Below are 16,281 nucleotides of genomic sequence, written 5' to 3'. Positions count from 1 at the left end.
CACTGGTTTGTGCAACCCTAATGGCTGGGTTCCAACTGTTTCAAAAACAAAGAGTTTCTGAATATTGTCCAAACGTCAACCATTTGTTGCACAATCCAATTATCTTTGCCACATTCCATGCACAGCTCATGTAATTAGCTCCATGTCTGACTTTTTTTTGGTTGTTTTACCTGTTTGGCTATATGATCCACCTCTTGTTTCGTGCTAACACAATATAATCAGGTGAACACAGAAAGAAAATGACTGTTCTTGGTTGACTTAAAAATACTTTGTATTATCTCTGATTAATGTCCTGCCTGTACTTCCATCCTGCTACATTTTCAACTTGATAGTGCTGAATAAGGATCAGAATGCACCACAGCTTTAAGTAGATTGACCATTTTCACCAATTGTAGAGCCAATAAGCCTTTCTATTGTTTAATCTGTTAGACATCATTTGTTAATTTATGCTCTCCTGCTATGTTAATATATACACTCCTGCTGCTGTGTAACCTGTATGGGCATCCTTAGACCCATATGTATGTGTGGACTACTGATAAATATTTATGATTCAATAATGGCATACAATTGTATGCTTACAAAACTATTAGTCTGTTTCTAACCTTTCCATACCAAAACAATTGGAGGTCAATTGAAAGCTTTGAAAATTACAATAAAGGTAACACCAGAAAACTACAGAGGAGCAAACAACTTTTTCCTATTTGATGTACCCCCTTATCCATGTTGCCATCCAACAATATTAACATTTGCATAGTCATATTCTAAACAATCCTGCAATACTCGTTAATCATGGTGGGATTCTAATACCCCAGTTTCAAAAAAGTTGGAATCTCCTTATATTATTCACAATAGAGCATAGAAAACATCCTAAATGTTTAAACTGGGTGTGGCAGGTCTAATGAAGTTCTGGTTGCCTGCATGTGGTTGGTGAATGTGTTAATCAATTGTCCTATCATTGTCCTAGCATAAAAAAAAATATATACACTCATTGGACAGGAAGAGAGTATATATGCTCATGGATTAAATAAGCTATCAGTGGCGGATTAAGTATGAGCGACATGGGCGGCTGCCGAGAGATGCATCCTGCTGGGGCAGATCTTTTTTTTTTTACTTTTTATAATGATAATTTAAATCATTTGCACGGTCATGTCAATAATAATATAATGTCATTGTGTGGGGTCAATGAACCTACTCAGGAGTGTGCACACACCAGCCGGAGAAGTACCCTCACTCATTCACTTAGAAAGGGCAGGGATTGGGTGCCGTCACCTCTGCCTTTAGTGTTTCCAGTGAAAGAACTGACAAGACCTGGAGTGATGTCACATCAGTAAAGAGCTGAATCTAAATTCAAATTATGGATGCCAAAAAAGATCGAACTCATCAGGAGCCCAATAAAAAAAAAAGAGGAAAGAATAAGAGGGGACGTGTGCAAAAGATAAAGGTATGTATTTAGCTATATTACTAATCTTGTTATGATGATATTATACACACAGAAAAATCAAGGTACAGTAATGTACCTAAAAGAGTACAAATGCTTTGTCGCGTACAGAAATGTACCTCTAAACACTGGTACATTTTTGTACCTTCTTGTTTGTACCTCTAAAAGAACAATTTTGCACCCTAAGTGATAGAAATGTACCTTTATGTTACGGTTTAAAATTACATCCTGGTATTCTCCCAGGGCCCTTCACTAATATCCAGCTGAACTGATTTGTCCTAAAAAAAAAAAAAAAGACACTTGCATGGGTGGGAAAAGACTCAATTCTAATTCCTTCAGAAGCATTAGGCTTTGAGCATTTTGAGCATACCTGTTTAAATACAAAACAGAGGCAGTGCATTTTTCACATTTTTTTAATCACAAAAGTAACAAATTTCTTAGTATAAAAGTACAGACCATTCTCAATTCAGTTTTAGAACTCATACGGGATATTCTGTACTACACATTAACAATAAATTGAGTATCAGAGAAATTCGATCAGATGAATTTTGCTGATCAGGGTTCAAGCTGTGTTGCTGTACTGCTCACTCTTCTTCACTGGGACAGTCATTTATGTCATCAGATTGTCCAAAAACAAAGGATCTGTGCTTCCTGTAAACATGTTTTCTATAAAAATGATAACGCAAAAAAGTTGACTGGCACTTATTTATACTACAGGTGATATTAAAATTTTATTGATGCGCATGAACGATTCCAACATGTTGGATTAATTTAACGAGACTGAATGTCCTCCATGTGCACTTTGGGCAGTGGCTTTTCTCCCTCATCCACGATGTTGACAATGCGCCTCTGAAGGAAAGTGAGAGTGTTCTTCAGGTGTGGTGGATATGTGATGTTAAAAGTAAAATACATACAGAAGGCAGTCATGAAGGCCTCGTCTAGGCTGGTGCACTGGCACACAACCATGCCATCCACCTTCACCACGCTGTGCCCTCTTCCAATGATTGCCATCTTCCAATCATTCTCCATCAGTTAAATGGTTGGAAAGGGGGTAGCAGGGTCGTCCTACATAAGAGAAAACAAAAAGAAACATTTTCAAATGTAAATAAATAAGTCAGTCATTTTAGCCTTTTATTATATTTAAAAAATTCCGTGTATATATTGTAGATGGTTTTACAGGTACATTTACTCTAGAATTTTCATACTAAAGCTGGAGACGTCTTAAATAAAAAATAAAAGTTATGGCAAAAATGAAGCACATCTACCGGAGACAGAAAAGTCCCAAATCCAAGCTATCTTTTTCTGTTCATGTACTAACATAAGGTCCACCAGCCAGCATTGCAGGATAATTCAGAAGCCTACCTCTTTCATAGTAATCGATCTTTTCTCTGAAGATGGATGGCAAAAAGATAAGCACAGCCCTTAAGTCAATTCCTGCAATGTGGAAAAATATCCTACTTTCTCAATCACATATTTTGCAATGTGGTAAAGCAAATTACATATATTGTGAGTTTCACTAGCAAAGTGACTGTCTCTACCTGGTAGATCTTCAGCCAGGGCATCCTGTCTTGTTTCAGTGTACTGTTTTGCTAGCAGGGATTTTGCTGTGGCAAGTTTCAGCACATTTGGCAGAACTCTAGCAAAGCCCTCTCTGAAGCGATGACAGAAGCTGCTTGGTGAGGGATGGATTCGGTCAATCTCATCAAAAAACTGTAGAATGTGAAGACATGATTAACATTCAGTGCATCACTGAATGCAAATTTATTTTAATTAAATGTTTTATTTAATTAAATGTTTATTTTCCGTGACAGCAATCAACATGTCTGCAATTTCCAAAATGGTAATTGCATCTCTGTATCATACAGATGTTTTCAATACTCACTCCATCATGCGTTCTTAAGTATGGGTACTTTTTGACTACATCCTCCACAGACATTCCTTCCATGATTTATCGATGTCTCCAGGAGAATGTTCGTGCCATGCGGTCTTTGACATTCAAGATGTCTGGATGTTTCTTCTGATACTCACTTTGTAGAACATTTACATGGGCCTCAACAGACATTGAATCCTCCACAACACAAGTTTCCTTTGTCAGAACAACAAACAGAGAATGCTTAAACTGTGACAGATAATGGCAGAAAAGTGAAAAAGTGAAAAGTGAATCCGGGCCCTAATGTTCAGTCAGTGAAAGAGTTAGGTGTATGCAAAAAATATTTAAATGTCTGTAATATCTGCCTTACATTGTCCTGCACTAAGTGAAATGTAAAAGGCTTTAAAAGTAAATATAAATATAAAAAAATTTATGGAAAATAAGATATGCATATGTCAGTGGGCTTACATATGCTACACTAGCTGGCTTTCGACACAAACTCGCAGGTGCACTGGTGGATCTGGACTGCTTTGTATGGCCAAACTTCTCCTTCAGCTTTCTTAAATAAAAAAAAAAAATAAAAAATTCTAAAATCAATTTTTTAAAAAAGCTTAATTCGAGAAGATTTCGATATTCCACAGCAGACGGTGCGAAGCGGGAAAAATAGGTTGCGCTGCCCAATTCTGCAGGGGCTAAATGGCGATGTTAAGTGGAAGCATTTTACATGGCTTACTTGACTAAATGAACAAAATAACTGTGTGTAACCCAACTAGCAACAAGCCATAACGTGCTTAACGAGTGTAGTTAACGATAGTTTAAGTTATGCTTTTAAACGTTATTGATCGCTAACAGTAGCATGCTATGAACAAAAAAAAAAATCAAGATTCGGTTACTTACCCCTAAATTTCCTTGCCTCTTCTTCGTTAATCTGTATTCCAGCTTCAATTACTTTCTGAATTAGTTCATCCGTAGAAAAAATCGACAGGGATGGACAATTAACCGACATTTTCGCTCATTTCATGCACTCCTATTGCAAGTAATAGGCAATAGACGAATAGACGAGCCAATGGCTTCTAAATTATGATTTTGTGATCTCTGATTTGCTGCATAATGTACCATAAGCTTGTTAAAAGTACAATTATGTACCCTTTGCTGTCAGAACTAATTTTGTACCTTTAAATTTGTAAGACTTTTGCTTGATCCTGACCAAAAGGTCGGCCCTCCCCGAGAACACAGCATGGATGCCCGAGAGTGCAGGGTGTGTGCCCTGTAGGTGCCCGAGGCAACAAGGACATCAAAAGAACTCTTTACGACACAACACGTTTCCTCCAGGACTCATGGCAGGGGACCAAGACCACGCAACACCCCTCTCGAGAACCAGAACTTTATCTGGAATACAGTAGGCTCCCCGGAGAGCTACCCTTGGTCTTCAAACACCACATCTCCATACAAATGGTAGATCTGCAGACAAATGTCTGACTCCTCTACCCCTCCTTTTCTTGTTACATTCTCAAACACAGGACATTCTACAACACATTCTGATTATGTGTAAGAAAGGTCATATCACATGTAAATAACAACGGAAAATGTTCGTTTCATTTCATTACAAAGGTTTTATCGCGACTGGTACACAGGTCCCATTCCCACAGCAATAGAACAAATAGTAAAAAAGGTTTATTAGAGTTAAGAAAACATAACTCTATACAAGGGGCGTGGGCCCCACTACAAATGTATACAGGCGAGGTGCCTCCCACAGGTCTGTAAGAACCAATCAATGCAAACTTCCATTGCTAAAAATTTTTTACATAATGTTTACTCTATCTGGGTATTTAAGGAGAACTGACCAACATTTCAGGGAATCTGTAAACAGATATCCCGCACAATTACTGTGTGTTGTCTTTACCAGGTATGAAAGGTTTTATATTTCCTGTTTAAATGTAAATACTATTGGTTTGTATTTATGTTATATTTTAATTGAACTATGAATTGGCTTTGAATTGTGATTTTCTTACCTGCTTAATAAATTGTTATGTTTGATTTTATTCTGTGTTGCTCGGTAAATGTTGACACTGCAAGTAATAACGTTGCATCCGTAGTTACCGTAAGGCTGAAATCAGGCTAGGTTCGGCCTAAATCCCAGTTAGATAGTGAATAATACATCAGCTGAGGATTTGAGAGATACGACTAGCACCTGGCGTTAGTTTAAGTGTACTTAAAAGCGTGGAGGCTAACAATATGTATTTCCGTTTAGAGTAACATTTCTGATCACTCTAAATAAGGTCAGCCTCAACCTCTGATTATTTCAATATTATTCTATTCATTACCTGTGGTTAGAAATAATTATTGTAGTAATTAAGTGTCACCTCTAAGGGGACTAAATAAAGTATGTTCAAAGTTGAGCACGCAGAGAGCGGCCGCTTAAGCGTATAGTCCAACCTCTGGCAGCGACCAATACTGATTCGCTTATGACCGTTGACCAGTATATTAATTATAGGGCCCATACTAGGATCATGTGCGACTATGAGAACCGAATGAACGAGTGTAATGCCAGAGCTTAATCAGAATAACTAAACAAACATCAATCAAAATTATACTATTAGTAAAATAACAACCTATGCAAATATTTATTATGTTGTATCTAATTGGAGTCAGATAAGAGGTCAATAACCAAAATGAAGAAATATTTTAATCCAAATCTTATTATCTAATGTGAAAGGAAAGACTAGGAGGCGCGAGAATCCTTCGCCACGCCTCTGGAAACCGCCGTTGGACCAGTGGGTGGTTCCCCACCTTACAAATTAAAACAAAGGTTCACAGTTGTCACCTTAAGGACCATTTCCTGTACCTTACAGGGTACTTTCATGGCAAATGTACCTTTAGGTACAGAAACGATACCCCTATTTTTTTGTGTGTAGGACAGAAAACAGACATACCTATCTACAAACCAGACAAAACCTGAGCTAAACTGTTGGTTGATTAATCGGTTACCGGCATGATGTTTTAGAGAGAAAGATTCATAATCAACTTTCCTGTGTAGTTCACCATACCTATAACACGTTGCACTCTTCTTCTGTCTGTGGGACTTTTAATTTCTAGAATGGCATCAATCTTCTCTTTGTCTGACTGTATCCCTTTACTTGATCTTAAAGAAACACAAGTTCTTAAACACCAAACTGACATTTGTTTTTCAGTTTCAGTTCACCCAATTATCAATTTTCTGCAGGACTTTGGTCAGTATATTATTGTGAATATATTTTATAGTGAATATCTTCAAATGATAATCTAATCAATGTATTCTCTGACTCTTAAAGTCCTTCGATGATGTTCTCCATTGCTTTGTGGAATAATTATATATAGTGAATAATGCAGAGACAATTCCAATGGTAATCTGAGGAAAGAGTATCTACCAAATGAAGTACTGATTGTACAGTAATTCACCTGCTGAGAAACCTGAAAGAGCTCTGGTTATGGGAGATTCTATTCTGAGGCACGTGAAATTAGCTGGACCTTTAGGGGCAGCAGTGCAGGTTAGGTGTATACCAGAGACAGGGTGCAGGACATAGCAGGTCAGCTTAGGTTTGTATGAAAGCAGTGGTTCTGTAAGATTTTTCACAGAGGAGCTGCTAATATACACATTCAACAGTCAGAGGTTACAAAGAGTAACATTATAAAGGTGTGTCAGTTAGCAAAGGCAATGTCCGATGCTGTAATATGCTCTGGCCCTATCCCAATTTGGTGTGGTGATGCATCCTACAGCAGTTTATGGTCGCTGAACTGCTGGATGTCCGAGTGGTGATCTAAAAACAATGTGGGCTTCATAAAAATTTGGAGCTATTTTGAGGGCAACGTTGGCCGGTATCCATCCCACCCAGGAAGGTGCAGCTCTAATTACTTGTAGTATAGGTCATAGTCTCTGAACAGCACTAGTTAATGAGTGACTGTTCAGAGCCAAGGCCAGTGAGCTACAGACATGCTAAACTGACCGTGTGCTAGCATGGAGTCATCACTCAGGGTCCACCAAATAAAGACTGTGGTTGTCCCTTAAGCAAAACCAAAATGTAGAAATTCTCATAAAGTATGTTTATGTAACCTAATTAACATTAAATAAGAATGACCAACCAGGAGTTTAATGTAATGTGTTTGACAGAAACGTGGAATAAATCAAACAAATATATATTAAATTAAATGAGTCCTCCTGGGTATAGTTTCATACCCTGTCTAAATGGCAGTGGAGGCAGAGTCACAGCTATTATAATAATAATCTAAGGGTCACACAAAAAAACTAAACACAAATGCATTACATTCGAAGTTTTTTACACCAACATAAAATATTTAGTGTCCAAAAGCAAGCCTAGGCAATCAATTCCATTAATTATTATTTATAAACCCCCAGGGCCCTGCACTGATTTTCTTGTAGAATTTGCAGACTTTATCACTTTTTAGACTTGTTGGTGACTTTAATATTCATTTGATAATCAGGAAGACTCTTTAAGAATGTCTCTAGGTTACGTATGTAACCCTAGTTCCCTGAGGGAGCGAGACGCTGCGTCAAAATGCTTTGGGAACGTGCCCGAGCGTTCACGCTCTGAAATAAAATGTGTAATCAGTCAAAAATTGGATGCTGGCCGTCACCTGCGGGGTGACATCACGACCAGGAGTATAAAACGCATATCGAGTGAAGGCAGCAGCAGCTACTGTAAGGGAGAATGAAGCGCTGCAGGGACGCCAGAGGTGTGGCATAGAGATGCAACATCTCGCTCCCTCAGGGAACTAGGGTTACATACATAACCTAGAGTTTTTCCCTTTCAGGAACTAAAGCTGTGTCTTAACAATTTGGGAACGAGTGTCCAATCAAGCTAGACTGACGAGTCACAGCTCGAGGGCCAGGAGTGGCACTAAGGTCTAGGTTATAGAACCGCACAAATGTCAGTGGGGTAGACCAACCTGCAGCGTTTCATATGTCTTGGAGGGGAACTCCAGAGGACTTTGAGATTTTGAGGCAGCCACACTCCGGTGTAAACTGAGCTCAGACCCCCAAGGAAGCGGAAGACCAGAGGACTCATAAGATGATGTGATAGCATCAATAATCCACCTGCTCAGAGTCTGCTTATTAGCAGGGAGGCCTCTTTTGGAAGGGCCATAGCGGACGATCAGCTGATCTGTCTTTCAGCTGAGCTGGTTCAGTTTCTCCTGGTCTGGGGCCTGGAACCGAGGAGGATAAAATGCCTGTAACCGGGGGATGACCAAGGGCACCTTGGGGGTGTAACCCATACAGGGGTACAGAAAGAAGGGGGCCACGGCCTGCAGGTCCCCTACTCTCTTAAAAGAGCAGATGGCCAACAAGAACACGGTCTTGATTAAAAGGTGCCTCCACGACAGCCAGGTTCCACCCAGGCACTCTAGGTTGTACCGGGGGCCTCAGCCTCTGGGTGCCATCAGGAAAACGCGTTACCAGTGAGTCTCTGCCTGAGATTGGCCAGACACAGGGGCGTGATAAGCCGAAATGGCAGACCCTTGGGAAACTGTCCCTGGAGGAATCCAGCACTGAACCAACTGGGCAGTGGACTGGATCCAGCTGACGATCTAAGATAGGGACCACCTTGATGGCCTCCTTCCTAAGGAGAGAGTTTAATTCTGTTCCATGGGTGTGAAGGTATCGCTGGAATGCCGCCACCTGTTTCTTATTCTCCTGAAACATTTCAACCACTGCTATTAGCTTAGGGATTCGCAGAGGAAGCCAGAAGGTGTTAGCGGGGCATCCAGCAGTATGGCCCAGTCTCTATCAGACATCTCTGATCGAGTGAGCCACAGGTGCCTTTCTGTGGACACAGGGCAGCTATAGACCAGACAATGGCCCTGGAGATCTCTTTAGTGGTTCTGAGAGCCAGATCCGCCGTACGGCGTAGCTCATCAAAATGGCTGCCTGGGGCACCTCCCACTCTTATGTCAGGGTCTTGAGGGAGGAAGCGATCCCGGGAGAGAGATATCGCACAAGCGTCTCTTTAACCCGCAGCATCTTCAACCCGCAGCACCGCTCCATACCCGTGTACTTTCCGCCCCATGACGTGTGAATACAACGTTGAAAGGGGCTTCGCCCATGACCATGACACCTCAGTGCACAGGTCTGGAAAGAACGGGAGATCCCGACATGGAGGTGGCGACCTGGTGTCAGAGAGTGCTCGTCCAGCTTACTGGACAGAGGGACTTTCTGCTTATGAGCCGGCCAAGTTATGTAGCTTGGCTACGGCACAGGTCACAACCCCAAAAATGCTTACTGCTTATTTTCTTTATTATTATTATTATTATTATTATTATTATTATTATTATTATTATTAATAACATTATTTATTGTATTTTATTTTATTATGCTTTTTTTTTTTTACTACGAGGAGTGAGAGCACCCCTCTCAAGGAGTGCTCTTAGAAAGTGGAAAGATCGCATAGAAAATGCGACCAGAATGAGCGTGGCACAATATGCGCAGATCATTTACAGAATGTGCTCAGCAACATCCCCCGGGAACCGACCTAGCTCCGCTCCCAACTCCATAGCTCCTCAAACCTAGCTCACAACCCCCCCATCAGAGGAAGAGAGGCGGAGCTAATGCTCTCGTCGCAGGGGGGAGAAGAAACCACCAAAAGGCATGCTTCTGAGCCTGTGAGCGAGTGCTGGACCAAGCAGGTGAGGTTGGAGCCCATCTCGAAACCCTCTTTGCGAGGTCCAGGAACTGCCGTGCCGCTTCGCCTCAGGGAAAGCGGTGCAGAACCGCGAGGAGCGCGAGTTCATAAAAGGAACCAGATGTCAAAGGAACCTTCAAGATTTAAAGACCATTTGTGTGGAAGAATGGGCCAGGATCACTCCTGAGCAATGCAGACGACTGGTCTCTCCATACAAGAGGCGTCTAGAAGCTGTAATTACCCGATATATATATATCGGGAAAATAAGTATTTGACACTTCAGCATATCAGTAAGGGGATTTCTAGGGTTAGGGTTAAGAAAAAGAAAAGTAAAAAAAAAATAAAAAATTATATATATAATTATTATTATTTTTATTCACTTTTCTTTTTCTGACAAACAATTGACAGACAATTCAACACATACACACAGAGCGCTTCGTGAACAGACAGAAGCTACCGCTGCCTTCACTCGATATGCGTTTTATACTCCTGGTCGTGATGTCACCCCACTGGTGATGGCCAGCGTCCAATTTTTGATTGATTACATACATTATTTCAGAGCGTGAACACTCGGGCGCTTTCCCAAAGCGTTTTTGACGCTGCTTGAGTTCCTGAAAGGGAACAGCAGTTGTGTTCATTCTAGATTCAGTAGGAATTATTCAGAATGTTATAGGACTCACTCATATTGGTGGACACACTCTTGATTTACATTTGGATTCAAAATAATAAAAAATTTAGTCATAATTTCACTGTCTGTTGCTATTTTCATTACCTTATTTCTTTTAAAATCTGCCTCAGTCATCGCATTAGTAACTCACCATATTAAGCATACATTTACATCAACTACAGCAGTAAGTTTAATCAATAATCTTCCATTTATTTTTTATATAAATCCAAAATATTTTATAAATAACCCTGTAGATAGCATTGTAATTATACCAGACAACCAATTACAAAGTTTTACTCCTATTCAAGAGAATTACTTAATTTCATTTATTTCCTCATCAAAATAAAAAAATAAAAAGTAATTGAACCTGTTCTACTCTTCCATCAGCACTGGTATGTACCTAAATTGTTCAAACTGGCAGTTATTGTGGAAGTATAACATTTATCAAATATATATACCTATGTATGTATCTTCTATTAAAATGTTCTTCTGATATGTGTGCGTACAGGAATTTGCCATGCGTATAATTTTTTTTAGCTTGTTACGTGTGTGTATTTGTACCTAGACATTTTAATACCACCATTGTATGTATTAAGGAGGCCCTAGTTTACTGTAATTTCTAGACTATTAAGCGCACCCAAATATAAGCCGCACCCACTGAATTTTACAAAGATTTTTATTTATAAATATACCGCACCTGTCTATAAGCTGCAGGAACACTAAGACAAATTAACTTTAAACAGGCTTTAATAAAAGACAGTGCCTGTTACATGGCTTGTATCTAAACAGTTGCCTACCAAGAAAGTAATTTTTCACTGTCTTCCTCCTTCCTTTCACAACAATTTCTTTTCTTTTGGCATCGTCGTGCGTTAAGAAATCACCATCAGTGGAAGCTTTTCTCCCGATGCCGTGCAGCTCAGAACACAGGTGAAGTGTGTTTTTTCATGCCCGGTTGTTTTCAGCGTGACGAATGATTCGCCTTTCCTGTTGCCAGTCTGAGTGAGAGGCAGGTCAAACGACAGAGGAACCTCATCCATATTTATGATGTGGTGCAGGCCGATTCAGTGAGAGCACACCCGATTTGATATAAAGATTTCATTGGTTCATCTGAATCCGTTCGGCAATTTTATTGGTCTAATGTTATGGGGTTGAGTTTTTTGGCTTGAAGCTTGTGAAACCGGGAAAAAGCCAGAAAAATCCATAAATTAGCCGCTTCATTGTTTAAGCCGCAGGGTTCAAAGCGTGGGGAAAAATGTAGCGGCTTTATAGTCCAGAAAATACGGTAGACACAGATGTTGTGTGAACAATGTATGGATGGAGAAGTGGGATGTATAGAAATGCATTGTGGTTCAGGGATATATAATGTGGAAGTGAGGCCGCAGAGGGTAGTTGCTCGGGGAACCAACTCTGGCTTTTGTTGAGTGATAATAAAGGCTGTTATCTTCTGGAAGCAAAACCTGTAACTGCGAGTTGTTTGTACAACATTATCAAGCCCCTACTTAAGAACCCTGACCTTGACGCTTGTCAGCTGGGAAGACAGCAGGGAAAAGAGAAGTGTAGGAGAGTGTTGGTACTATGACTGGTAAAGGTAGAGAGTTAGCTGATATGATGGAGAAGAGAAAGGTAGATATGTTGTGTGTCCAGGAGACCAAGTGGAAAGGGAGTAAGGCCAGGAAAATTGGAGGTGGGTTTAAACTGTTCTTTGCTGTTGTGGATGGAAAGATAAATGGTGTAGGGGTGATTTTGAAGGAAGAGTTTAGTAAGAGTGTAGTGGAGGTGAAGAGAATTTCTGATAGGGTTATGAATGTGAAGCTGAAAGTTCAGGGGTGAAAGGGGTGATGATAAATGTCTTCAGTGCCTATGCTCCACAAGTGGGTTGTGAGATGGAGGAGAAGGAAAAATTCTGGAGTGAATTAGATGAAGTGGTAGAAAGTGTACCTAGGAACGAAAGATTGGTGAATGGGGCAGACTTTAATGGGCATGTAGGTAAAGGGAACAGAGGTGATGAGGAGGTGATAGGTAGATATTGCCTTAAGGGGTGGAATGTTGAAGGGCAGAAGAAGGAAGATAATAGGGTAATGTAAAAGAGTGGAGGAAGGTGCACACAGGTGGACTATGTTCTATGTAGGAGATGCAACCTGAAGGAGATTGGAGACTGTAAGGTGTTGGCAGGGGACAGTGTAGCTAGACAGTAGGATGGTTTTGGAGGTTAAGAAGAAGAGGAGGAGAGTGAGGACTAAAAGAAAAATAAGATGGATTGACAGGTGCTTGGTGGTGGTGAAGAGGTGCTGGATGATTAGGCAACTACTGCAGAAGTAATAAGGCAGACAGCTAGAAAGGTGTGACATCTGGACATAGAAAGGAAGACAAAGAGATGTGGTGGTGGAATGAGGAAGTGCAGAAGAGCAAAAAGAGAAAGAGGTTGGCAAAACAAAATTCGGATGGACAGAGTGAGGAGAAAAGTAGGCAGAACTACAAGGAGATGCGGCAGCAAGAAAAGAGGGACGTGTTGCGAAAGCCAAGGAAAGGGCATATGAGAAGCTGTATGTAAAGTTGGACACTAAGTCCAAAGACAAAGACGAGGCCCCCAGCCCTCGGTGTCACCTGATGCCGGTGGCCAGGAGAAGTGGATAGTACAAGTGAAAAGCAGGAGGGTGTGCATGCTAGGCTAAATGCTAACCCTAGCCGGCTGGCTCTTCTGTCCATTATTTTTTCAAACGTCTGCTCCCTGGACAATAAACTGGTTTACATCCGACTCCAGCGGACCACGCAGCAAAAGTTCAGAGACTGCTGCATCTTTGTTTTCACTGAGACGTGGATCAGCGACAGAGTTCCAGAAGCCTCCATCCAGCGAGATGGGCTAACCGTGTTTGGTGCCGACAGAAACGCAGCTCTGTGCGGTAAGACTTGCGGTGGTGGTGTGTGTTTATATAAACACGGAATGGTGCAGTAACTGTACTTGTCTCATGCTACTGCTCATCGCTAGGTGGAGTTTGTGACTGTAAGATGCAGACCATTTTATTAACCATGGGAATTCATCAGTGTTTTATTTGTGGGAGTGTACATTCCTCTCAGCACTAATGTTAAGGAGGCACTGTGTGAACTCTATGGCGCTATTAGTGACCTGCAGAATTCTCACCCCGATGGATTGTTTATTATTATTTCAACCATGTAAATCTCAGGACTGTTCTCCCTAAGCTCAATGATCATGTGGACTTTGCAACAAGAGGAGCGAACGCACTGGCTCTTGTTTACACAAACATTCCCCAGCACAAATCGTGCGGAGCCCTTTCCCCACCTCGGCTACTTGGACTACATCTCTGTTATGCCAATTCCAGCATACACATCGCTCGTCAGACGCTCTAAATGGCTCTGAAACAGGTGAAAATCTGGCCAGCAGGAGCCACCCCTGCTCTTCAGGACAAGATGAACTTAAGAACAGCAAGGGCCAAACTGTCCTAGTTGCTCAGGTGCTCTGTCTAACCACAGCTGATGTGAGGAAAACTCTATACAGAGTTAACCCACAGAAGTCTGCTGGACCAGACAACATTCCTAGCATGGTGCTCAGGGCAACAGAGTTAGACTTCCCTTGTCTGTACTCAATGGCAAAGTCAAACATGGCAAGTTGTGACACCCAGCGCTGGCCTGTTGCATCCAACTTTGTTTTGCTCATTACATATTTAACCTCTGAGCCTTCAGCTCAGATTTTGGGACTCACAGCTGAAATGCCCTACCTAAATTTAAATGTTAACAGTTCCTGATAAAAGTGGGCTACATACACAATTTAAATATCTTTAAAAAGAAGACACATTGAGTTTTACTGTCTATTATTCAAAGTTGATATTTGTAAAAATTATAGATGATTAAGTACTGTAAAAAAAAATAGATGATAAAGATAGATGATTAAGATGATTAAGTACTGATGATTAAGTACTGTAAAAAAAAAAAATCCTGAATTGAATTTTTTTTCTTCATATATGAATACATGAAATCAGTCCTGAAGCAATTTAGAAAAGTACTGGGTTGAAAGCGACATGTCTCAAGAGTTTATATTTCAAATGTAATGAAGATTTTCATAACAAATGAGATTTCTACAAACATTTATCTGAGACTATGTCTGATCCTTTTCTCCCTTCCCCTGTTTGAGAGACACCTGCTAAACTCAGGTGGCCATTCATACTCTATTCATACAGTCTGCATATTAAAGAATGGCTGACCATCGGTTGGCTATCGGTTGGCTATCAGCTGCGGTCACGCAACCCCGAAGCCTAAGAGGGTCAAAGCTTTTGTTATACATGTTTGGGGCTATTGATATTGGTTTGGCATTCATACTGATGACCAGGTAGCCAGACAAGCTATTGTTTTACAGTCATTGCCATTCATATTGATGTGCGGCCATTCCAATCTCAACAATACACACACACACACACACACACACACACACACACACACACACACACACACACACACACACACACTTACTTTTCAAGCATTTCTCTAATTAAAACAAACGGGCAATAAAACCAATAAAATCGTATAAAACTGTAAAGGGAGATATTTTGTGACTTACAGATGTAAAAATCGGATCTTCATGTAGATCTCAAAGTCTCTGTTGTTACTCCGACACCAAAAATATGTTCCACATTGCTGTTTTTTTGCAAATCTCCGATAAAACAACTTTTTTGATTTTCCATTTTTTTCCTTGTTTTCTTTTTTGTAAACAAAGTCCAGTTAGCAGGAGCTATAAACAGCTGTTTGTGCCGAACTAAGAGCTGCATTACTCCCTGGTTCGTCACTACGCATGTACTGCTTCGACCATAAGTGTTTGTGAAGAGTTCTAAAACTAAAACTCACACACGTGGGGATAAAATGTGGGGATAGAATAAAATCCTACCATATATCGTTAGAATCCTGCACTTATTGGCTACATTTTCCATTGGCCATTGTTTTTCCATAATGCTACTGGCTGGAAAGAAGAGGTTTAAAATTATAGAGGTGGTCATGTAACTGCCCACTTAAGATTTAAAAACTCTAATTTGAATAAATATTTTGGATGAGAAAACCATCTTCCAACAGGGTCCTTGGGTTACCTATCACATCCTTCTCAGACAGATTCAAAAGGCAGACATACACAACCTTTTTTTTCTTTTTTCTTTTTACATTAGCAAGCAGCCTAGCAATTATAAGGCCTTCTGGAAGTTTTTTTGAGGGCTCATTCTTCAGCAGAACTGTGTACTGTGGTTACTTTGGCCCACCCATAGCTCTACCAATAACATCCTGCTTCTTACCAGCTGGTATTTTTATTCTGTGGCTAGCATAGTGTACTGTACATCTTTGCCCTTAGCTCCACCAGGTTTACTTTTCCTTAGAGCAATGAATGCAGTGTGCCACTTATGATAAGCCAATTTCACTTTGGCCAGACATTTTTTGCCATATGACCCTTAGAGGTCATCTCTGGAAACCCTTATCACATTAGTCCCAATTAGCAATGGGACCTTTGACCGATACTCTGTTACATGGACAAAAAAACAAAACCATTTGTGAAGACCCTTCCCAAAATCTTTAGGTTGATGCATAAGATACGATAGTCCATGGTGATGCTCCAACTATAGCTTCCAGCTGCATCAAACTA

General features: G+C 40.6%; 1 protein-coding gene and 1 long non-coding RNA gene across 8 annotated transcripts in view; one reads left to right on the top strand and one right to left on the bottom strand.

Annotated features, from left to right (window-relative positions):
• Positions 1-16,281, top strand: part of LOC310725326 — a 517,016-nt gene that overhangs the window by 56,845 nt on the left and 443,890 nt on the right. The window lies entirely within an intron of this gene.
• On the bottom strand, positions 1,567-3,549 carry LOC310725299 (uncharacterized protein). 7 transcript variants are annotated; one of them, XR_014533295.1, is made up of 5 exons: positions 3,321-3,549; positions 2,977-3,148; positions 2,801-2,826; positions 2,353-2,503; positions 1,567-2,104 (listed from the first exon to the last, which is right to left on the bottom strand). XR_014533295.1 is itself a non-coding variant. In XM_083540162.1 (4 exons), exons 1-4 carry the CDS (start codon positions 3,381-3,383, stop codon positions 2,457-2,459), a joined length of 354 nt encoding a protein of 117 aa, XP_083396288.1. In that variant the 5' UTR covers positions 3,384-3,549; the 3' UTR covers positions 1,567-2,456. The 7 variants fall into 7 exon arrangements, 2 of the variants coding, with proteins under 2 accessions (XP_083396288.1, XP_083396289.1); XM_083540162.1 differs by having other exon boundaries at positions 1,567-2,503; positions 2,801-2,872; XM_083540163.1 differs by having other exon boundaries at positions 1,567-2,503.

Source organism: Silurus aristotelis (assembly GCF_946808225.1).
Source record: "Silurus aristotelis genome assembly, chromosome: 4".
Lineage (NCBI taxonomy): Eukaryota > Metazoa > Chordata > Actinopteri > Siluriformes > Siluridae > Silurus > Silurus aristotelis.
The sequence above is the reverse complement of the archived record's forward strand: the minus strand, read 5'-3'. Positions and strand labels throughout refer to the sequence as shown.